A 24,693-nucleotide genomic window follows, 5' to 3' on the forward strand; every position below is an offset into this window, starting at 1 on the left:
GTGTCTCTCTTCTGTGTCTCTCTTCTGTGTGTCTCTCTTGTGTGTGTCTCTCTTGTGTGTGTCTCTCTGTCTCTCTTCTGTGTGTGTGTCTCTTCTGTGTGTCTCTCTCTCTCTCTGTGTGTCTCTTCTCTCTGCGTCTCTCTTCTGCGTGTGGGCGCGTGGACGTGAATCGTTGAGCTGCGCTTCGCGGGCGGCACTACACGCGAGTGATAGGAGGAGCCACGCGTACAGCAGGAAGGTGGCTGATGGAGGTGGTGGGGGGTGATGGTGGCGAGCGGGAGCACAGAGGTAGGGGGGTGGGTGGATGGATGGCTGGGTGGGTAGCTGGGTAGGGGGGTGGGTGGATGGATGGATGGCTGGGTGGGTAGCTGGGTAGGGGGGTGGGTGGATGGATGGATGGCTGGGTGGGTAGCTGGGTAGGGGGGTGGGTGGATGGATGGATGGCTGGGTGGGTAGCTGGGTAGGGGGGTGGGTGGCTGGGGGAGCGGTAATTCTATCTCAGATCGCCGGGGGACGGGCGGGCGGGTGGCTGTAGTGGATCGCCTTTGCTGGGGTTGGCGGATGGCGCGCACACAGAGTGAGCGCCGGCGAGCGGGAGGATGGTGGGGGAGGACGGTGGGGTGCGTGGTGGATGCATGGGGGGGGGTCGTGCTCACAGATTCCGAGATCATCCCCTCGAAATAGAAGGCGTCTGAGCCCCCGACCAATGGTGCCCCGTGGGCGTGAGGCGGCGACCCAATGGGGAGCTCGGAGCTTGGAGCCGCCTACCCCGAGCCCCCCCGGGGGCACCGCGCAAAGGAAAATTCCGCTCTGGCGTCACTTCCCATAGGGGGCGAGTCGAGAGGCGCGGTGCCGCGTCCGTGCCCGCCACGCACGCTCACAACAACGGACGCAGGGGCGCGGGGTGGATAAAACGCGGCGAGGCGGTGGGTGGGTCGGGATTTTGTTGCTGTTGTTGTTGCTGTGACCCGAGTTCCATTCGAGCCTCGCGGGCCATAACATCGCTGACGAAACGCGTGAAGAGCGGCGGCGGGGTGCCTGCGGTCGTGCCTTCCGCCCCTAGGTCTACTCGGCTGTAAATCGGTGTGCGCGGAATAAAACGTCGGCAACTGTGCGGAAAACCGGGGCGGCCGACGAGGCGTGGCGCTCGCCGCACGAACCCCCTTCCCCCGTTCGTGTGCCCCCCCGCACTTACCCCCCCCCCCCCAAGCGCGGGGCCCGGGGCGGTCGCCTCTAGGGACGGCTCCGGGTGAAGGGTGTCTATTGTATTTATTCACAAAGAATAACTCTCACAACGACGAGCAAGATAGCCGTGGGGGGCGGGGGGGGAGCGGATAAATCGCTGCAACGTGGCGCAGTGTGGAGGGAGGGAAGGGACATCGCATGGCGCATCAAGATGCCAGTCAACTCGGTCGGCTTACACGTGACCTGCCCGCGAGTCTCCACGTGCTCTGGGCGTGCGACCTAGCCTGGCACAAGCGCGGCGGTGACGTTGCCCGATGCATAAAGAGGCGACGAGTCGTTGTTGATGAGGCGTACCACGGTGGCTCGGAGATGTTAACTCCCTCGCCTGGTATGCAAGGGGGTCGTGGGTTCGATCCCGACCCTGACCCCTGCTGTATATTTGGGAGTTTGCGCGTCTCATCATCATCACGGTGGCTCGGAGATGTTAACTCCCTCGCCTGGTATGCAAGGGGGTCGTGGGCTCTCTCCCCGTGGTCGCGTGGATTTTTCTCCGGGTCCTTGCGGGTTTTTTTGTTCGCCCTCCCTCCACATGTAGAAACATGCGTTTATGAAAAAAGAGCCACATAGCTCAGAGAGCCTCACCTGGTAAAATAACAAGAATAGTTTAGTTTACATAGACTGCATGCACACAGGAAGGTGGTGACCTCAGCACGTTCTGGGAAATGAACCCCAGGCATGCTTTGTCCAGATGACCGCACCGTAGCAAGCCGAGACTCGAGCTGAGTTCCACGTGTGCACGTGCCACCTTTTTCTGGGTGCTGCTCCTCGCTAACGGCGCTTGCCACCAATATTGTCATCTGTCACGGGCTTTAGAGGGTCGGCTGCTTGGAGGTGGGGTGTCATTGTCTTGTGCGAGTGTCCCTGTGCTTGTGCACTCGCATTTCGATCCGTGTGTACGTGTGCACATTTCTCTGCGTGTATCGTCAATGAGACAGAGGTGGCCACACTTTCCCTCTGTGTCGGTGCCTGCCCTATAATAGGCGCCCGCTAACAGCACTCTGTAAGGAGGCTGGCTACGCGCGGGGTCGTTGTCTCTGTATGCATCCACGTGTGTGTGTGGAACGGTGGTGCAATGGTTAGCGTATTAAAATGCTAACCGGGCATTCCCCTAAAATGTTGAACGTTGAGCCAACGTTGGCCCAACGGTTGCAATCAGATGCCAACGTTGTACCAACTTGACTGGGATGGGTTTCATTCCTCCCAACTGGGTAATTTCGAACGCAAGTGGTGTCAGAACCTGACCTCGATGTCCCAATGGTTGACTCGGCTTTAAATGAGTGCTTGGCGCGGTTCGCGAACGCCTGCACTGGGGAGACAAAGGCGGCCGGGTGTGGTATGAGCCACACCACCAAGCGTTGGAGCAATGGTAACCCGGACGAGTTCGATTCCTGGCCACGACGAACATCAGTGTCGAGTGATTTCCTGAACCGGTTCTGGGCATCATGGGACCTCATTTGCCAGTACCAAAATATACTAATAGGGTTTTTCCCCTTTTTTTTCTGACAACAAAACTGACACCTTTTGCAAGGAATCATGCTTACATTAACCACAATACTTGCAGTCAAATACAGTGCGTTGTCTTTGAACTGTGCGCCTTTTGGCGTCATGTGGTCGAACACCATATGAGACTAGGCTCTAAAGAAAGCTGTCTCTGGTGTGGACCAATCCGTTTCAAGGACAATGCATAAATTATCAGAGTATTGTTTTTTGTTTGCATTTGACTGCAAGTATTGTGGTTAATGTAAGCATGATTGCTTGCGAAAGGTGTCAGTTTTGTTGCCAGAAAAAAAAGGGGAAAAAACCCTATTAGTACGGTTCTGGGCACCCTCCTGCCCCTCCGCCCCTTCAACGTGTACTGACCGGCGTGATAAAGTATGGCCAAACAACCCCATAACAGACGAGGCGTGGGGGAGACCTTCATCCAGCAGTGGATTGAAAAAGGGCTGCACGAGGCACGTAACGAGTAATCGTCATTACGTAATCGATTAAACAGATCCAACGGATTACGCTCACTTCCGAGTGTCACTGATCATCGGGAGGGTAAGAAACGATATGTTTCACCCTGTCAGCAAACGATCTGTGAACTGGATGACACATTTCCTGATGAGCACGGTCGGCTACGTACGGTGCGAAAGAAGTTCAACATACTGTACGGCACATTAAGGTCGACGGGAGGAAAACCACTTTGCGAGAGCAAGACGGGCGCGACTCTGAGGTCGCCGTGGGCGGTCACGGAGTGGGGGGGGGAACAAGGATCACGAATAATGGCAGCGGTCATCATCCTCCAGCAGACGAATTGTCACGAATAAGGGGGGGTGGGGTGGGTCATGGTCGATTATTCAATTTACAGGCGACGTTTCGGGCAATGGCCCTTCTTCGTCTAATAATGGCTGTCTGCGTAGAAAGCGACGTTTTGTATGTAAGAGGAGAAACGTCGCGCCTATTTTATGTTGTTTTTCCATTTAAGGCCACGGTGTTTTTTGGCGAATGTGCTGAGGTTTTTGTTATTTGTGCTTGGGCACCACTGTCAACGCAGCATCACCGAATAATTTGTTCGATTTGAGAAAGGATTCTATTTTGGCTCGTTTGTATTATTGTACATTACTGCAATCGTCGATGTTATTTGTGCCATCTCGTTTCTGCTGTGTTCCCGCGTATGCGTGTTGGGTTTTCTCCGGTACCCTCCCGTGTAAAGCCGTTGAGAGAATTGTCCAAAAATCCCAATTCATCAGAAGCCTCGTGTAACAATCTCGACACTGAGGCTTTCCTGGGTGGATATTATTTTAATGCGAGGGCCCAGGAGTGCGGTGGATATGGGATTGTGGTGCCTGGGGATTGAGTGGCTGGGGTGAGGGGGTTGTGGGGTGACTTGGCTGGTGGCTGGGGGTGTGTGGTAGCTAAGGGGTGGAGTGGCTTTTGAAATCACCGCACTAAGCCCTCCAAATGTGCAGCTATTGGGAAACCACAATTTTGATGGGCATCCTAATCACTGCCATCACGACCACCATATTCAACGTCGTCTCAATAGGCTGTAGGGGAAAGTACTGTTAGCGAGCACCAATTAACACGAGGAGGTAGCACCACGCCCGGTCACCTTTGTCTCCCAAGTGGCGATGTTTACACATGGGACCAGGCACTCATTGAAGGCTGAGTCGACCTCGGGGGAGGCGCAGGACCGTTTCAGATGAGCCTCACTGGTGTTGGTCGTTGACCGTGACCGGGAATCGAACTCGGGCCGCCGGGTTCGTAGCGCCGCACGCGAACCGCTGCGTCACCGCTCCCCATCACCACCACCATCGATTGGGAATGCAAATGTCACTCTCTCATGCTGTCTCTGATCACCCAGTTGCCTGTGGCACACTAGCACCATTGATAAATTTCATAGAGAGATATGTTTACATCGTTTGCCTGACGATGCTATCGTTGTGTAACTTGCGTTACATAAACACTGTACACGAAATATTTTAAGATAATGGTTGCATACTTTTGACTTGACGGTTCCACGTGTGCCTTTCGTGAACTCCCCCCGCAAAGCGCCCGCTTTGATAGAATACCCGGCACGGCGCGGGGAGGTTCTCAACAAAAAATAAATCGCTGTACGTGCACATCACATTACAGCCGGCATTCGTTTCATCATCGTCACCACCATCACCACCGTCTCTATACTGTATCCCGATCACGAGAGCCTCTCAGGACGAATCGTTGCGTTGTCGGTGGTTACGTTGCTTGAGAATTCTTCAGAATACCTGCGCCACGTGTTGAACGGGGCGAATTGAGACGTCGCAATCACTGCTGAGGCGTCAACTTCCCTCCGCTGGTGCGAGTTCGGCTGCTTATCCCCCTTCCCGTGTTGCAGCAGCTGTCCGATGCAAAGAGTTGACTCGTTGTTGTTGGTGGCATTTTGCCTCGGTTGGTTGATGTATTTAGAATGCATTTGCAGGTCATTGCATGCAGGGCTGCTCCCTTACAAGCTACGCGTAATTTAAACAAAATGTGACCGACGAGGCACGCGCAGGATGTAAGAGACGGACAATACAAACGGTAGACAAAAATAATCGATTCTTGAAAATCATTACGATTTCAAAGCGTGGCAAATTCATCTTGGTGGGGGGGGGTGATTCGTTCACATCCTCGGGAACACGTGTGCGTGTCACATTGTGTGAACCGGTCATGGGCCTTCCTCTAAGTCGACTCAGCCTCAAATCACTACCTGGTGCGGGAATGAGCATCACCACTGGGGAGACAAAGGCGGCCGGGCGTCGTACTGGCCACCCATCTCCTCGTGTGCATTCATAGGTCCTCGCGAACAGCACTTGCTCCAACAGCATGTTTAGGCTATACGGGTGATCTTTGCCTTTATGTGCATACGTGCAGAGATGCGTGACATCATGTCTAACATGTGTACAGCCTGTTGTCAATCCACTGCTGGATGAGGGCCTCGTCACGTTGTGCGGGTCTGCCTTTGGCATACAAATGTTGTAAATACCCAGGGATGCGAAGCTACACAATGCCCCAGCAGCCATCCCCTACTCAGTTACACCGTTCATCGGCCTTTTAACACCCGACGCTCTCTTTGTCATGGATGGGGGTGGGGTGTGCCGTCCCATGTATATTGGCCACTCTAAATGTGTATGGCATGTGCACACAGCCACACACGTGCTACGTGTACCTTCGTGTTCCACCCCGAGTGAGAATGTTAACTCGGGGTGGACTCATTCGCCAACCCACGGCGACGCGATTAGATGAGTTCTCGTGATTAAGCATCGCGATTCGACTGAAAAATCGATCATTTAATTTACATTACGGTGGATGTAACGCCTCTAGTTGCTACAGGGGTCACGTTCGCCCATTGCATAGAGCATATACAGATTGAAAAACATTGGTTCTGATGCGATTATCGATATGAACCGATGATGAATCGTTACACCAGCACCCGCCCTGCATATGAGTGCGGCGCCACTGTGGCGAGATGTTAGCTACCTCGCCTGCTATACAGGAAGTCCACGGTTCGATACCGGCCCTGACGCCTTTATATTTGGAGTTTGCATGTTCTTCCTGTGGTCGCGAGGATGTTTTTCCGTGTCCTCCAGTTTTTCCCTCCACATTTAGAAGCAACATACGTTTATAGCATTTGCTATCAATTTCCACTATGAGCCACTTTTGTTGGGCTTTCATTTGTGGCCAGGTCGCTTCTAATAAAGAGCTCTACAGTAAAGCTCAGTGGGTCTTACCTGGAAAAAATAATATAGATTAGCTTTCGACTCCGTTGCTAATGACATTTAAAAAAAAAAACATTAAAATATCACCATCACTCTGCTGCAATGTCAAACAAACCGCCCCTTTAATGTATGGGCACGTGGCGTGGTCAGGACATGGACCCTGGTCCCGACAAACATCTCCCAGCTCGAAATAGCAGCGAGCCGATCCTCCCTCCCACCCGCCACGAATCTGATGCAACCACAACCCCGACTCGCAACACACTGGGTCACCACTGAGAAGCAGGAGAGCCGAGGCGAGGTGGCCGAGTGGCTCGGAGGTTGGTGACGCGATTCGGCACCGCTGACATCCTGGGTTCCAATCCGGGTGTCGGGCAACGGTTGTCAAACTGGAATTTTTCAAGCGGTGTGAGTTGATGGTCTCAGGTTTGATAACCAATGACGGCACCAAAACAAATGAGCATGCTGAATTGGGGTTCTTAGTGATAGATTTCAGCTTAAATGTACAAATATTGGGTTGACTGCCATGTGACAAACGTGAATATGGCAGTGCATATGTGGGAAAGGGCATCTCACCTGAATCGGATACGAGGTCACTTGAAGGTACATTAAGAATTTATCCAGGGAAGCCACACTCAGTCGTTTGACTTTTTTCAGGAAAGTCCTGAATTAGGTTTTTACTTTTAAATAGTTTCCGACAATTAATGAGTATACAATTGGGAGGAATCGCACGCATGAGGGGGCAACGCGATATTCCCGTACAGATGGAAACAGATGGCGATTCGTCAACTTTCTGTACTGATTTCTAGCGAGCTAAAGTATGGCACCTCGACCCCCATCTTAGACATAGTTCTGCGTTATCTCATTCAGCCGGCCGTTTTTATATAGCACGAGGTGATGTAAGAGTTCCATGTGGCAATGTATTCATCTCATGATATGCAGGTAACACCATTTTTGTTATGCAATTGACAGAAAAGACGAAAGCATTATTTTAATAATACAACATAATTAAACTATACAACAAAAATCTAAATTGCCACAATAAGCTCTGTAAACATGGATGCGCACTGCCTGTAACGTCAGGTCACGTGTTTATTGCTGGAGTGTACCACGCATCGAAAATGTGAATAAATATCATCTAAAAACATCACATTTTTACACCTTGACAGTGTGACTTCCCTTTGTCCAAAATTAATGTTTCTTCCGACACAGCCAATGGCATCGGTGTATTCCGCAACAGAATCATTTTTAAAAGTCTCCCTCAGTGCATGGATTGATCGCATATGGCAAACGTATTTGTATTCACTGCACCCTAAATGCATAAACCATTGATTAACCTTGCGAAGATGACATGTTCTTGTTTCTGAAGGCGCAGACACTGCTGCGTATGCATGTTTTACGGTTGAGCTGTTGTGAAGCTCTCCACTGTTTTCGGGTCGTGCCGCGTGTTGATCGGCTCGATGTTAGACGTTTCGCTTCGCACGCTGTACAACCTGAATGCACAGCGGGGAGGATGTATACAAGTGTATTCATCCCATAGGTCATTCAATCGTTGATTGAATGAGCAGCACTTATTGCCGTGAATAAAGCGAATTGGAAACCTCGTAACGCTACTCGCTATGGAAGTAAGACGATCAAAAGTCTTGGCATGGGCTTGGAAACGTGGAAAATAGAAGACAGCTGGGGCATCTTCCCCCAACAGCTTTCGGATGGGGGTAGGAGAGAGCAAGCCTCACGTTGTACCCCTCAATAACTTGACTGGGTGACACAGTGAACACCAAAACTCTGAACAAAAAGTGAGAATTGGCTGTCCAAGCGCTCAAGGTGGGGTGTGGGTATAGGGTTACGCTACACGAGTACAATACAATTGTGGATTCACATCGTGTACAAACGTGACCACATCTCAAGATTGTACAGCCACACGGGGTGCATTTGAAAGCGGGAATAAAGGCAGTCGCGGTCTTAGCCAGAGGATAAAAAGAGGGCTTGAGGCTGGACTTGAACAGGGGCAGAGAGATTACCGTACGGATGGCTGGGGGGGGGGGGGTTGCAGACGAAACAGAGAGCAGAGGGGAACGAGCGACCTCCCACCGAGTCAGAATGAGGGCTAGTGGAGGGTTGGTAGGGATGATTGGTTAGTTCGGGGGTGAATAAGTACTCGCGGATAGTTGAAGTTGGTTATCTTAGGGCGAGGTAGCATCCATGGCTGGTGGTCTGGGTGACCAGTGTGCGCCACCCACACGTTTTGTGCTGCTCCTTCCCATTGCCAGACATCACCTTTTCTCGCCCGGCGTTTACAGTGAAACCACTTTCAATGGGCCCCCTTGGCTAATCGACACGAGCTCTCATTCCCGCTCATCCTCAGACAACTTCACTTCCATGCGCTGCTGGGATAATGTGGGCCTTGCAAGGTCGTTAGGGATCCGTGACGGTGTTGGGGACGAGGCGCACCAACTGTGCAGGTCCAATTGCCTCTGCTGGGCGTCACTAATCATTTACGAGCTCCGACAGCATCAACTGCACGCGCCTCGCGCTGCCCCCTGCATCTCGACAGTCGGGCTGAGTTAAATTTCGATTTAAAGCTTTCGTGACTGCAGGGATTCATCTTCTTGGTTCTTTCGGTAAAGTCACGTAGAAGGGAAGTAATAAAATAATGAAAATAAAACATAATAAAACAATTCTCACGACGTTTCGGCCACAACGCAAGTAGCCGTCCTCAGGTGAAAACCAGGTCTATCGCCTCGACAGACCTGGTCGTGAGAATTATTGTATTGTTTTATTTTCATTTATTTTATTACTTCCCTTCTACGTGACTTTACCGAAAGAACCAAGAAGATGAGTCGGGCTGAGGCTACCGCCGTGGCAATGACGATGAGGGATGCCGTTTTGTTGAGAAGGGAACTTCAATGTGAGCAGTCCTTGTCGTGTCGGTTGCTGTTGTGCAGGGGAGGTGTGGAGGCGGTGGTTGTTAAAGGTTTTAGCGAGGTTGCCAGGGTTATTTTTCTTTAAGTGGGAGAGGCATAAAAGAAATTGGGGTTGGCACGAACACAACAAACGCTATTGCCAGTACAAATAGGGGCGTGCACTTGATCGAGTAAACACGCGGCCCTTTTTGTCAAACCACTGATGGATGAGGGCCTCCCCGGGTCGTGAGGGTTATTTGATGCCGCGGACCTAACGGGAGGTGTACACTTGCTGTGCCCACACTCACGTGTGTGCTCAAACTAGCGATGGGCCAGCACTTCTGTTCATTTAGCTAGCGGTGGCAGTTCCACATTCCCATGGCATGGCCAGTATTTCATAGGATGCCCCGCATTTTACTTTCCACCAAATGGTACCAATTTTACTGACCACAGATGCGTGGCGATGGTGGTGACGATGGGCTGAGTTAACCCTCAACTGGGATGAGCAGCGAGACACGAGAACTTGAATTGATTCATGTTTACACACGTGGACAGGTGGCAGTGTCGTGATTGACACCGTGACCACATCACGGGTGTGGGTATGCGGTGTGACTGGAGGGTGGGGGAGTGGGTATGGAGGATGGACTATTGGGTGCGGGGCGTGGGATGTGGGGGTGTATGGGTGGGGGTGTATGGGGTGTGGGGAATGGGATGAATGGGATGTGAGTGTGGATTGCTGGGAGTGGGTATGTGATGCGAGAGTGGGGATGGGGAGTGGGTTTGGGGCGTGAGTGTGGGTTGTAGGGTATGGGGAGTGGGGTGTGAGTGTGGGCAGTGGGTATGGTCTGTGAGGTGAGTGTGGAGAGTGGGTATGGTGTGTGAGGTGAGTGTATGGAGTGAGTGTGGGCAGTGAGTGTGGGGAGTGGGGTGTGAGTGTGGGCAGTGGGTATGGTGTGTGAGGTGAGTGTGGGCAGTGAGTGTGGGGAGTGGGAGTGGACTGTGGGATCTTGGTGCCGGCATGGCCGACATGAGGGGCGCCGCGATAGGGGGGTGGGGGGCAACATCGAAGTCTTATCTTGCCTCTTTATAGGTAGTTGCTAAATTCTCAGTGCCGATAAAACGCAAAAAGGTAAATACGTTAACTTATAAATTGTTAGGTCTTTTGTTAATCTGCGAGGGACTGTATTTCCTATGCGTAAAATCCTTTCGGGTGTTTTTAGTGATTAAGCCAAATTAACCAAATGCACACCGACACATTACATACATATACACGCAAACAGAGATACAATTACGCACAACCACCATTCACCACTAAGTGGCGGTGATGTCATCACGGCGCTGGTGCCAGGATAGGTACACTTTGGGGCCAAGTGAAGTGTCAAGGCTCGCTGACAGATCACGTGGCAGACTCAGGTACCATGGGTTGCCTGAAATGACTAACGGATGCGCTGTCTCCCTCCTCTGCCATCTTTCTGCGTTTTAATTGCCCGACACTCCGCCCTCTGTTGTTGCTGGAGGAAGACTGCCTCCTCCATAGAGGTCGATCTTGACTCCACTGGTACAAGTCTTCAGCAAGTCCATTCGGCTCCATTCTCCTGTACTTTAACAGCCCATGTCCACTCCAGCTCGCGTCACGCCCCTTTAGCACCCTCTAACCGATCAAACAAATCCTGCTTGAACATGCGGTGGCTGGCCATGCGGGCTACATGAACCAGGCAACGCAGCCTTGCTTGCCGGAGCTCACAGATGGGACTGAGGCCAGATCTTATAAGGATCTGAGCCCCTCACACAATCCAGTCAGGTTAAACTCAGGATGGCTCGTGGGCAAGTCAGCCTGAATGTTTCAAACCGACGTTGATGTTCCTTCAAAAGGGTCCACGTTTCGCAAATACAAAGAAGGGAGGGCATAACTGTGGCTGAGAGGACCTGGAGCTTTGTATGGAGCGATAGCCCAGGTAGCTTCCACACATTACACAGCTGGTGCAAAGATAACGCCACTCGACTGATTCAGCTCCATACAAAAATGAGGCTGGTCATAAGTACACTGCCCAGATATGGAAACTGCTATTTTCTTTCCACAACTGCCCCAGACATATACATGTAGATGTATACACATGTAGAGATGCATGCATGCACACTGATACATACAGTGAGGGAAAAAAATATTTGATCCCCTGCTGATTTTGTACGTTTGCCCACTGACAAAGAAATGATCAGTCTATAATTTTAATGGTAGGTTTATATGAACAGTGAGAAACAGAATAACAACAAAATCCAGAAAAACGCATGTCAAAAATGTTATAAATTGATTGGCATTTTAATGAGGGAAATAAGTATTTGACCCCTCTGCAAAACATGACTTAGTACTTGGTGGCAAAACCCTTGTTGGCAATCAGAGGTCAGACGATTCTTGTAGTTGGCCACCAGGTTTGCACACATCTCAGGAGGGATTTTGTCCCACTCCTCTTTGCAGATCTTCTCCAAGTCATTAAGGTTTCGAGGCTGACGTTTGGTAACTCGAACCTTCAGCTCCCTCCACAGATTTTCTATGGGATTAAGATCTGGAGACTGGCTAGGCCAATCCAGGACCTAAATGTGCTTCTTCTTGAGCCACTCCTTTGTTGCCTTGGTCGTGTTTTGGGTCATTGTCATGCTGGAATACCCATCCACGACCTATTTTCAATGCCCTGGCTGAGGGAAGGTTCTCACCCAAGATTTGACGGTACATGGCTCCGTCCATCGTCCCTATGATGCGGTGAAGTTGTCCTGTCCCCTTAGCAGAAAAACACCCCCAAAGCATGTTTCCACCTCCATGTTTGACGGTGGGGATGGTGTTCTTGGGGTCATAGGCAGCATTCCTCCTCCAAACACGGCGAGCTGAGTTGATGCCAAAGAGCTCCATCTTGGTCTCATCTGACCACAACACTTTCACCCAGTTGTCCTCCGAATCATTCAGATGTTCATTGGCAAACTTCAGACGGGCATGTATATGTGCTTTATTGCGCAGGGGGATCTTGCGGGCGCTGCAGGATTTCAGTCCTTCACGGCATAGTGTGTTACCAACTGTTTTCTTGGTGACTATGGTCCCAGCTGCCTTGAGATCATTGACAAGATCCTCCCGTGTAGTTCTGGGCTGATTCCTCACCGTTCTCATGATCATTGCAACTCCACGAGGTGAGATCTTGCATGGAGCCCCAGGCCGAGGGAGATTGCCAGTTCTTTTGTGTTTCTTCCATTTGCGAATAATCACACCAACTGTTGTCACCTTCTCACCAAGCTGCTTGGCGATGGTCTTGTAGCCCATTCCAGCCTTGTGTAGGTCTACAATCTTGTCCCTGACATCCTTGGAGAGCTCTTTGGTCTTGGCCATGGTGGAGAGTTTGGAATCTGATTGATTGCTTCTGTGAACAGGTGTCTTTTATACAGGTAACAAGCTGAGATTAGGAGCACTCCCTTTAAGAGTGTGCTCCTAATCTCGGCTCGTTACCTGTATAAAAGACACCTGGGAGCCAGAAATCTTTCTGATTGAGAGGGGGTCAAATACTTATTTCCCTCATTAAAATGCCAATCAATTTATATTTTTGACATGCGTTTTTCTGGATTTTTGTTGTTATTCTGTCTCTCACTGTTCAAATAAACCTACCATTAAAATTATAGACTGATCATTTCTTTGTCAGTGGGCAAACGTACAAAATCAGCAGGGGATCAAATACTGTTTTCCCTCACTGTACATGTAGATGTATACACATATAGAGATGCATGCATGCACACTGATACATACACTCACATATATATGCACACACACATGACGAAGATCTCCCATTTAGCCTTAAAGAGACTGTCGGATAAGCGCTGTTATAGCACGGAAATTTTTTTAACACCAATCAAGTAAAATTTGTAACATCCAAAATATAGCGCATCACAAACTGTTCAAATCGAATCCCTCATATCGCACTCTTGTATAAGTGTACAACTAAAACAAGTAACGAATGATTTTGGTTACCTTGACAAAACCGATAAAAAAATGGGATGAACCTGACATATTCAACAAGTGCAATTTCTTCGCCCTTTGAGAATTTAGCAACAGGCAGAGGGCGGGGAGAGCATATCCCCAAAGGCCTGTGACCCAGGGTGTTGGCGGGGTGGAGTGTGGGGTGGCAGTTAGACGGTGTGTGTGGGTGGCACACACGTGCATGCGCAGGGAGATGAGACACGAGACGGTGCCTCGCCCAGGGTGCCATCTCTGGACGACACCCCCGAGTCCCTGGCGTAGAACAGTCACCGCCACACAGAGAAACCTTGCAGAGGCCCAACCGGGCAGAACTGTTAATAAATTCGCTTAGGTACACATGTGTTGATGAGGGCCATGCGGCGAAGACGATCAGACACGCAGTTACCTTCGCTCCAAAACAACAACCTCCAATACCCATCGAACAAAGACGGCCACTGCATCGCACGCTTTCAGATGCGCTTCTGTGGCCGTCTGGAATGCTCTTCCCTTCCGATATTAGGAAGCCACTGGAGCTATGCACTTTTAAATCATCTAGATTTAAAACTCGTGTTTTTATAACTGCTTTTTGTGATTAGTTTGTTGGCCTTGCCCTGCACCTTCAATTAGTATGGTTGGCTACGTATGGTGCGAAAGAAGTTCAACATACATACAAGACCCCTCCAGTTAAAAAGCCCTCAATCTCACCTCCCCGCCAGAACGTTCCACACATTACCCCTAACCAGTACCCCGCCCCCACTCAGTGCCGAGGCGGGGTCAATCATGGCCACGGTGGACGACACAGGTACCATCGCCACCGAGACTTTCATGAAGCGCGGCGATGCAGTCTGGATAGAGGAGGATGCCCACTCCGGCCGCCTGTCATCAGCGAGCGGAAACGTTCCGATGGGTGAGGGAGGTGAAGTATGGGGGGTTGTAACCATATTTAAATTCTTACACGTTAATTTGTTACTTTTTGGGCTGTCATGAAGCAACGACATTGCACCGTTATTTATTGGCATCACGGCTCAACCGCCGCCAAAGCCGGGTCATGAGCTTGTCCACGCTAATTCTGGGAGTGCAAAATGTATTATTTGTTTCGTTTTTATAAGGGTCAGGAAGGGAGATTGCAATAATACTTGGGGATGGGGTTAGTTCGGATTTGCTCCCTTGTCTCATAAAAAGTCCTCTCCCGTGACAGCATCTTGAGAGACAAAATGTGATTTTTGATCCGTCAACGGCTCAGTATACCGATAATTAAACTAGAGCGTGGGTGCCAATGTCTCTAAATGCGTGTTCAAGAGCGCGCTCGTCAGTGTAGGTCGGTGCACACGCTGGACTGTGGGACGGAGCGATCGCACGTGCGGCGGTCAGCACGTGTAGTTGAGCGGCCGCGGCGTCATAAAGCGCGTGACCATCTCGGGGGTGACGCTGCGCCGCCGCTCCTGGTGCGCCGCCACCAGCGGCTGCAGCACAGCGATGAGCTGCTGCTTGAGCTCGCCCGTGAGCATGGCGCCGCTCGTGTAGTCCTGCACCCCGAGCGCAGTGGGCACCGCCGTCAGCCCCAACGCGTGACGACGACAACAACAACAACGCTACCTCAAAACGTGGTGCCATGCACACGGAACGGCCGCCACCGATCATGCCGCACCGTTCACAAGAGAGCCAGACCCGGCGGTGTAGCGTGGTTGGCATGTGCCTCGGTGAAAGAATAAAATAGGGCGCCCTGATCAATTTCTTTCCCTTTTCACAGCCCAGGTACAGGTCCCCTCTGATACATGGACCCCAGTGCAGTTGCAGCACCTGCACACTCGATAGCTGCACCAATGGCCGCACTGCTTGGCTTGCATGATACGTGTCGTAAATGTGGACCAGAGGCTATGGCTGTGGCTGTTTGCCTACTGCTTGCCGTGTGGCACGGTTGTAAGGGATTGATGGTGTCAAGTTTGGAATGGAATGCCAAGCATTATTCAAACGACTGAAAGCCTGAGGTGATACTTGAGCCAGGCTGATACAGTTAGGAATAAAGATGGCTGAATTTACAATGCTCCCTTTCGTGTCTCTAAAAAGGGAACACTGAATTTGGCACCGAATGTATGAACCCCGCTGGCAGCCGATGCTGAAATGAGACTCTACGTTGGTGAAGCCAGGAAATTACAGCTGATCTTTATGGCAACATAATCGATCTCCCACCCACTAGAAAAGAGCTGAGGTCAACAGAATGGCGGTAGCTGCAGAACCATGACAATCTTCAACGGCAGTAAACTATCTAAACACCAAAAAATTTTTTTTACAGTTCTTGCATACACAAATTTGGGCTGAGTGTCCAGGGCTCACATGCACTTCCAGCTGTGATATCACTCGTGTGCTACAATTGTGGTCCTGGAAGTCACTTTATATTTTTTTCCTCCAATACACAGTGCATAAATTTCAACTCTGGGTTAACCCCATACATTGAGCAAAGCTGCCACATGGGGTGTTAAAAGCAGTTTTTCAGATTCAGTGTACACGTAATTGGTAAACTGGCAAGAGTGGGCAGTTGTAATTCAGAAGTTGTGGTTTCAGGTGACAAGGAAACACAGGGAGCCCACATCTCAATCGATACCAACATGGCCAAAATCTTTGCCATTTGCTCCACCTGCTGTAATTATACAGAAGAGCACACGAAATCTCGTTGTGGAGGGCTCTCACATCTCCACTACGGGCAGCGTCTCAGGCGACGGAGAGGATGCACCGGCCGGCGGGGCGATGGGGGGTGCAGTGGGGGGGGGCGGGGGGGGGTGGGGGCGGTGCAGGTTGGGGGGTGCGGTGGGGGGGGCGGGTGGAGGGGTGCGGTGGGGGGGTGCGGGGGCGGTGCAGGGTGGGAAGGTTGAACTCGCCTTGCGGATTTGCGCCAGCCGCTCGTCATCCTCCAGGAAGAAGGTGAGGTACATGTAGCACACGTCCACCTCCACGTTCCCACCCAGCTTCCGGTGCTCTTCGATCGTGTCGCGGCCACCGGAAAACGCGTGCTTGTTCACCTGCGCACACGGCGGCGTGGGTTACTGCCAGCCCAAGTCATCGCGCGACGATTATGTCACCCCACCACGGCACATTGTCCAGGTGCGTTGCTGTGACTGCAGGAGTGAGTGACGCTATTTGAGGCAGGGCTCACCTCTGTGATTTTTTTGGTTTTACAAGCATGGACACATTTTTACTGCCTCATTATCATCAACGACGATGACAGCCGTTGTCCTCTGCTCACTAGGCATGCGAGCATGCGTCAATTACAATACATTTCTGCATACGCAATGCACGCATCAAATCGCCCAGGTGTGCATTAATTGTTCACGGTTTATGCAGATGACACGCTGTTACATTTAGGCCAATGGAGCAAAACTTAACAAAACGAGCTGGAGCATATGAGAAATTATCTAAGCGAGACAGTAAAAACGACACGGGACAATGTGACAAGTCAGCAAATCGTGGAGATAATAGAATTCTTACAATGCCTGGTGCCGACTTTTTTTTCTTCCTCCTGAGCAAATGGACAACTGGTCGAAAACAATGCCCCTTTATACTCTTACTGTATCCTTCGTTCCACTGTGTACAGACCAAGCCTCTTCAATGCCTGCGGGGCGTACGCCCACGAGGAGCAACACGCAACAATGGATGCATAGCCCGGCGATTAGCAAACAGGCAGCTGCCCCCAATGTGGTAGTGGTGGTGGTGGGTTTTTTTGGTGCATTCCGCATTCCCGTGTTTCAGGGCCGGTGCCTGGATCTAGCCGGGCAGCTCTGTCAAACTGCAGCCCGCGGACCTTGCTCTTGATCTGCTTGGCCGTGTCGGTGAGGAAGATGGATGAGTTGGGGTCGCTGGCGCTCATCTTGGTCTGCGCGCCCTGTAGCGCGGGGAAGAAGCTGCAGTGCAGCAGCGCGGGTTTGGGGTAGCCGATGCGTGGAGCGACATCACGCGTCATCCGGAAATACGGGTCCTGTGGGAGTCACATATGCATGCACAAAGACAAAGATCCTCTGTATAGTCGTTTCTCAACCAACTGTGCATGCAGCTTGTGGCTGCTGTGCTTCAACGCTGTTTCATTACTCTTGTCACACGTCAGATCATTCTTGCCATTCTTCTGTAACACTAAGTCTCAAACAGCTCTATACATATGCGGTACAGCTGTATAGCCTAAACAGATTGTTGCAAGTGCTGCTAGCGAGCACCTGTCAAGGCCTACACGGCACACGAGGGGGTAGGTGGCCAGCACCATGCCCGGCGCGCACACACACAGCTTGAGTGCAGTTTTGGAATTGGCGGCGTTAGCAGTAGTACACTGCCTCAGACATTTCATTCATATTCAGCAAGGTGAAAAGCCGAAGAGATTCATCATCTATTTTACAATAAACTTGGATAAAATCATCGTTGTTACATAAGTTTGCATGTATATCCCTTGTGCCAAGACACTGCTGGTGGAAGTCGTGCTGTGTTCCTATATAAGACCCCTCCCTTGATCCCTTGACCATCTGCCCGACCTGATCAATGCCGCACGGGATGAGGCACTGCACGTCAGTCCGGCCACCAAAGATGTGAGGGAAGGAGCTGCTGAAGGAGGGAGCTGCCTGCACAGCCGGGAAACTGATCTTACCTGTGGAGACATGAGCACCAACATCATCATCATCATCGCTACCACCATTACAAAGTATTACCAGACACCATCAACCGATGATCATCACCACCATCGTCACAGTATCGCCGCACTTGCATAATAAATACCAAAACACCACCATCACCAATACCACCATCCAAGTATCAACTTCTTCTCGAGACAATCATTATCAAATAATCACCAGGCACGCTATCATTACTCCTGCACGATTAACACGGCACCATCGCTGTCATCAACAGCAGCATAACCAAGCACTCTATACCACGATCACTGTCAGACAACCACCATCTGTAACAACACCACTACCACCATGACTGCATATCAATATGGGTTTTTGCTGGAGCTGATTTACTTGCGTAGGGTTCTGAAGTGTTAGTTTTTCTACTCGCAAATTACGACAGCTGACCCCACTTTACCGATGCAGTCGCTGTCTCCGAAGCCGAAGATGCCCTTGACTTGGTTGAACGTCACGTGCTTCTGCACCTTAACCACGTTCATGTAGAACTCTTTCGATTGCCTTTAAAGGAAGCACACATGCATTTTTACAGCAACAATAAATAAACGCACAATTCACAATCAAGAGATATAGTCTGCGTTGATTAGTGGAACCTACAAATGAATAAAATAATATCCTATTCCAGAACATGGCCAATTCTTTACCAGTCACAAGTGTGCTCAAGAATATTTGGCCACCTTTTCTGAGGCTCAACAATTTCTCACACAGTCCAAAGAGCCCTAAACAACCATGGTTGCCTCTAAAACTAACATGCTTAGCATTATAGTCAAAAAAATACACTGCTCTGAAAAATATTTCCACCCATCAGAATTTTAGAGTTGCCCATGCGGAGTGGTAATGGGCAAGTTAATTAATGGGAATGCCCATAACCACATGTGGGAGAAAGGTAACAGATAAGGTTGAGGTTAATGTTGAGGCTCGGGCTACCAATTAGCCACATCACTCTTTCATGTACTTCTGGTGGAGGGCCTCTTCATATGGTGCAGGTCATGGGGGTTACTTTACCATACGTCACCACGCGGCTCAGTGTGGCTTGGTGAAGGTGGGGAGCACAGACACTGAAGCAGGAGAGTATAATCATACACTTTGCTGTACTGCTCTCTGCTGACCAAATCACCCAGAATGATCGAAATTTTAAGAAGCTAAGCAGGATTTGAAACTCGGATACTACTTCTATGGGTGACCACCGTGAACAAAATAGGCATTTTACGGCTGCTGCGGAAAGTGTTATTTTCATTAGGAGCAGCAATTCAACCGATGAACACACTGACAATGGAACAAACTTTCCCTTGGCTAAGACCGTGTTCAGCAAATCGCCTCACCCCATATACTGCAGGTCGGAGAAGATGAAGGTCTTGTTGATGTCAAAGCCACATGCGATGATGTCTCGGCTGTTCTCGTGAGCGAGCCTGTTCGCTTCCTCCAGCTCCATTTCCTTCCACAGGTATTTCTCGTCGTCCGTCAGCTGGATGACCAGTGGAACGTTGAACGTTTCCTGCAGCCACCTGCCAAGGACAGTCGCCGTTGCCTTCACTCATTGGCATGCAATGCTCTTAGAAAAAAAGCATTACTTTTACTCCCGCCCAAGTGCTATGCAAGTCCTGAGAGATAAGAACCAAAAGTGCTCGTCAAGAACTGTGGTTTGTTACATGTGAAAAATAAACTATTCTTTAAAAAACAATTGCTATTTTTGAAACGGCCAAGGAAGCTCAGAGGACAGTCTGCAAATGACACTGCCGAGATCCTAGAATTGGATCTAGGTTAGTTTCTCAAGGGTGGTGATTTCATGATTTCTAACCATCATATAATAATTTCAACTTGTAACATTCTCAGTATTCACTCACTCTCGAAGACAAAGAACGACTCAGAGGTGCGTGGAGGAACCACAAACACGTAGGAAGGAAGTGACAAAAGTGAGCCAGTGCCAACAACTGCCTCTATATATTAAGGTGTAATCAGCCATTTAACGAGTGCTTCCATCTTGACTTAAAGCTTTCGTGACTGCAGGAATTCAAAGAATATGAGTATTTCCATGTGGGAGAAACCCCACGTGTGTGAGGGGAAAAGAACTATCCCATATAGACGGAACAGGTATAGTCCACATTTTTTGCTGTACTGCATTCTCCTGGAGAGCAAGGGTACAGCACTTCAAGGCTCGCAGGAAAGGAGTATTACAACATGTGTGCAATCCACCAACCCTCGCCTCCAAAGTGGTGATCACAGGCATGTGCCACCCCTGCCCAGCGGTTATTATTATTATTATTATCAGATCAAACAATCATTTTTTTATGTGATCGTTGTTGTAGAGCTTGTGGAAAAGTGCTCCCTACTGTGTAACCACCTCAGTTCCTCTTTTTAACAGTAATATCTCGTTTCTGTTTGTGTGCATACACGTCATCTGCCAGCGGTCATACGGATCAAGCGATGTGTCCAAGCAGAGTCCCGGTCACGTACTGGGTGAATATGAAGGAGATGAGGTGGCCGACGTGCATGGCATCCGACGAGGGCCCACGCCCCGTGTACAAGAAGAACGGCTTCTTGGCCTCGTACGCGTCCAGCAGTTGGTGCATGTCCCTGCGAGGGGTTAAGACTGAGGTCAGCGGTAATACCTGCGTTACCCATTTCGGATATTTTCTGTGCCAGAAAACTTCGTTGTTTTGCTGCTCTCATTTGCGAGCCGTGTCAGCACCGCTGCACATTCGGATCGATTGAGGTTCACAATACGGCTTGAATTTCAAAGCATCATATTACGAGGTCTAATAAAAATGAGGCTGTAAAGCAGAAGTCATGGGTGCGCCTGCACAAGGGCTGGAACCCCCATCATGACAGCGCCAGTACCTGTGTGAAAAGAAGATGCCTCGTCGCAGAAAGTGATGCGCCTGTTTTCCAGTGACCCGCTCGATCCGGTCGATCAGGTGCTGGTCGATTTTACTGCTCCCGAAGTTGACTGACAGTGGAATACAACCAACGTCCAGTAAGAGAACGAACATTTAACCAATACGGGCAAAGTTTTTGCATGGTGGTAGTGCGCAGATGTGGTGGCGTACACCCGTGCTCGATCGTTTTGAAAGAGAGAGTTTGATCCATCACAAAGATTTGTGAATCTCCAAAACCCGCTGGGCTGTGAAGTGACTAAGAGATGGTTTCACAGCAAGTAGCTTTTTGAACCTTTGTATGCACCTCTGAGTGCTATCTCCTTATAGGCTTGTGTTTTTTTTTCAAGCTTTCGTCTGTGATTAAACCACTGGTGTGCCGCCACACCTCTGCCCCACCGCCGGGAGCCATACCGATGAGTTTGTCGTAGTCGATGCCCTTGGCGCTGGAGGTCTGCACATTCCACGGGTCCACGTGGTCTGTCTGCGCTTCCTGTGCAGCGGTGTCGCTGGGGACGCAGTCGGGAGCCTGTGCGGCCCCGTTGGCAGCCTCGTTCACCTTGCCGGGTGGAGCGCCAGTCTGGTACTCGTGCCCCGACACTCGCTTATACTCCAGCTTCAGCTCCAGCAGCTTCTGGACTGCTCCCTTGACCTCATCCTGGTGGTGAACCATAGTGGCAACATATACAGAGCTTGGGGTTTTGTCCTACTGACACTGGGAGGAATTGAATGAAGCCCCCTGTTCAATTTCCCCTCCAATCAATGGGCTTGGGTGCAGTTGCACAGCCAGCACACTCTACAGCCAAACCACTGAACTAATGATGTTAAAAATGGAACCACCATAACAAATACACTTTTTTTGTTGATTTAACATCTACTTAAATTCGTTGATCAACAATCACAACTAGCATTATTGCCATCCCTCTTAAAGTCAAGAAAACATTTTAGTGCAATTATTTTAACAAAATTGCAACAACAAAAAACAATTTATATGAGTTGTAGTTTGCAATATCCAACATTTTTCTATATGTATCATAGTAATTAAACTTTATGCGAGGGTTTGAGTAAAAACATACTCTGAATGTTTGATTTTATGTAAGAGGGAAATCGGGTCAAACTGCATTTTACAAATAATCTTGCACTGCCCACGCATTTCCACAGGATACACGGCTGGGGTTAAGGGTGAAAAAGGTGAAAAAGCAGTCTGCTCTTCCATGCCTGGGGCAGCCAATTGATAATCCATTCAAACTGTGGCGTTTACACTCCATCTTGCTCTTCTCAAATGTCACCATGTCAAATCATGCAAAGCCAAGCTGGGTTTATTTCTGGTAAGTACTTGTGTGGGTAAAAACCAGTACTTTCAAGTATTGTTGTATACATGGTTTCCCCTACACGAAACCAAACATGCATGAATGGAATTGGCCAAACATCGCATTGCAGCAGGACTCTCCTGGAAAAATACCCTCAAGACTCGGTGATAATTTTCTGCGTGAATAATTGTCATTATTATTAAGTATGCAGTAAAATTAGTTAGTATTACCTCCCTTAACATGGTTTCACATCCTCGTCAACCAATGCCAAGGCAGTCATCCCATTGGAAAGATGAGGAGCCTTTTGTACCTTCCATCCTTCTTCTCTTGCCTTACCTTCTGTGCATTCTGTGCCTTGAGGGCTCTCACGGCCTCTCCCTGCTCCGACACCCGCTCGTAGAGCTCCCCCGGGGACAAGTCATGGGCCGCAGACATCTCGGCCAAAACGAATCGCTGCGTCTTAGGAGCTCCTGTCAGAATATACACAGTGCATGTGTCAATGTGTGCTGGAATGCGTGTGCACATTAGTATGTATGTAGGGTGTGCGATAGTGTAGCGGGTATCACACTGTGCTACGAACTCATTTACCAGAATTCGATTACCGCTCACGACCAACATCAGTGACGAATATCTGAACCGGTCCTGGGCCTCCTGTAGGTAGTACCTTGTGCGGTGTGTAAATGCCACCAATAGAGAGACAAAGACGGCCAGGCGTGGCGCTGGCCACCCACCCCCTCGTGTGCAGTTCCGGCCTTCAAAGGTGCTCGCTAACAGCACTCGCCCCAAAAGTCTGGTAAGGCTATACGGGGAATCTTTGTCTTTATAGGGCGTGCCCAGATGTGTGGGTCATTGCTGTCGGTATCAGTTTTTATGACCGACACCCAAGTACAATTCCAAACGTCACTCGCACCTGACACACAACCAATTCATTGCGACACTTCTAAAAGGGTCGCTTAAGGTTATCGACTGCCATTCCGTCACCTTGCCTAACTATTCTAGAACCGACAGGACACGCGTTTCTTTATTTAATGAGCCAGCACAGGCAGCTTTGTTTTGCATTACCTGCACCGCGTTACCATATGGTACAGTCACGCGAGATTCTATCCCTGTGGCGTAGCGATGCAAATTCCCTCGATCAATAATTGTACAGTTGGCTGATGTTTCGGCCAATTACTCAACATATGCAGTGTCAAAGTTGTCATATCGCAAACAGCCTTCACATTATTTATGGACAGTCATGAATTTGATTACATAGCATTGAGTGGGCATAGTAATAGTTATTCATTTTGCGGACGAACATGTTTTGAATAGAATGCGTTAACAGTGCTGAATAATTGACACGTGAGTACAGTGGATTTGAATTGGCATTGTATACGAATAACATTTAACCGACACGTGGAACAATTTCTCATTGACAACCATTAACGTTACACTTAACCAACGAGTTAGTAATTCATTTAAGTCAACACTTAACACAATTAAGTCAACACACCCAGGACACGACAACCCCGACTCCGGCGCGGCCTACGCGCGTCGTTATGGGAGTGCTGCCGGGGTTGGGGCGCTGAAACCCGGCAGTCGGACTAGCCGAGGTCGGTCCCCGTGTCGGGGTCCCGGGGAGAGAATCTTTGTGCCCTTGGCCCGGGGTGAATCCCCGTGTACTTCGCGTCCCCGCGTCCCCGTGTCGCCTCTCACCGCTCTCGATCGCCCGGGAGGAACTCTGAAGGCGGCGCTGCTGCTGCTGCTGCTGTGGCCCAGAACGCCAAAGCCGGCGTCTGTCTCTGCTTGCGTCAGCGGAGTTGAATCGATTCGATGAATCGCGTGGGACGGAGACCTCCAACATCGATTCGATTCTCGGGCTCCCCCAGGCAACTCCGTTCGTTACTCTTTGGTTCTTTCGGTAAAGTCGCGTCGAAAGGAAACAAATGAAGTAATAGAATACGAAGTTTCGATTGCAACACGAGCAAACATAGTGAACTTAGAAATACAATGCAATACAACACAGAGAGTCTGCTAACACAACAGTCAACACCCTACCTGGTTGATTACGTTCTTCCAAAGATTGCTAAATTTGAGAGAGAGACGAAACACAGACACGGGGACACACAGACAGACAGACAAGCAGAGAGACACACAACATAGACACACAGAGAGAGAGACACACAACATAGACACATAGAGACCCAACGCCTCTGTGTCGAGGCCTTAAATGGAGAGAGGGGGGGTTGGGGCAGAGAGAGAGGTGGGTCTGCTGGAGCAGAGAAATGAGCATCTCAATGAGAGAGTTGTGTGGAAATCCATCCCACGGTGGCAGGGGGAGAGAAAGACCCAGCAAGTCTGGTACATTTTAGAGAGAGCTGTGTGGAAATCCACCACCATACCTCACCACGCTGGTGAAGACTGAGTGTGTAGACATTGGAGCAAAGCACAATTTAGCTATAGACGTTGTGGCATTGTTGTTTTTTTGTATCGCACTATCAGTGTAGTAACAGTG

General features: G+C 49.9%; 1 protein-coding gene across 1 annotated transcript; it reads right to left on the reverse strand.

Annotated features, from left to right (window-relative positions):
- Positions 1-7,535: 7,535 nt before the first annotated feature.
- WARS1 (tryptophanyl-tRNA synthetase 1) lies at positions 7,536-24,065 on the reverse strand. Its single transcript, XM_078858465.1, has 11 exons — positions 23,895-24,065; positions 22,536-22,669; positions 21,304-21,547; positions 20,855-20,963; positions 20,471-20,590; positions 19,339-19,521; positions 18,417-18,517; positions 17,867-17,979; positions 17,152-17,325; positions 16,232-16,372; positions 7,536-14,881 (listed from the first exon to the last, which is right to left on the reverse strand). The coding sequence occupies exons 1-11, from the start codon at positions 24,040-24,042 to the stop codon at positions 14,723-14,725; spliced, it is 1,626 nt and encodes a 541-aa protein (XP_078714591.1). The 5' UTR covers positions 24,043-24,065; the 3' UTR covers positions 7,536-14,722.
- Between the last annotated feature and the right edge of the window lie 628 nt (positions 24,066-24,693).

The sequence above is a fragment of the Lampetra fluviatilis genome, chromosome 7 (genome assembly GCF_964198595.1).
Source record: "Lampetra fluviatilis chromosome 7, kcLamFluv1.1, whole genome shotgun sequence".
Taxonomy (NCBI): Eukaryota; Metazoa; Chordata; class Hyperoartia; order Petromyzontiformes; family Petromyzontidae; genus Lampetra; species Lampetra fluviatilis.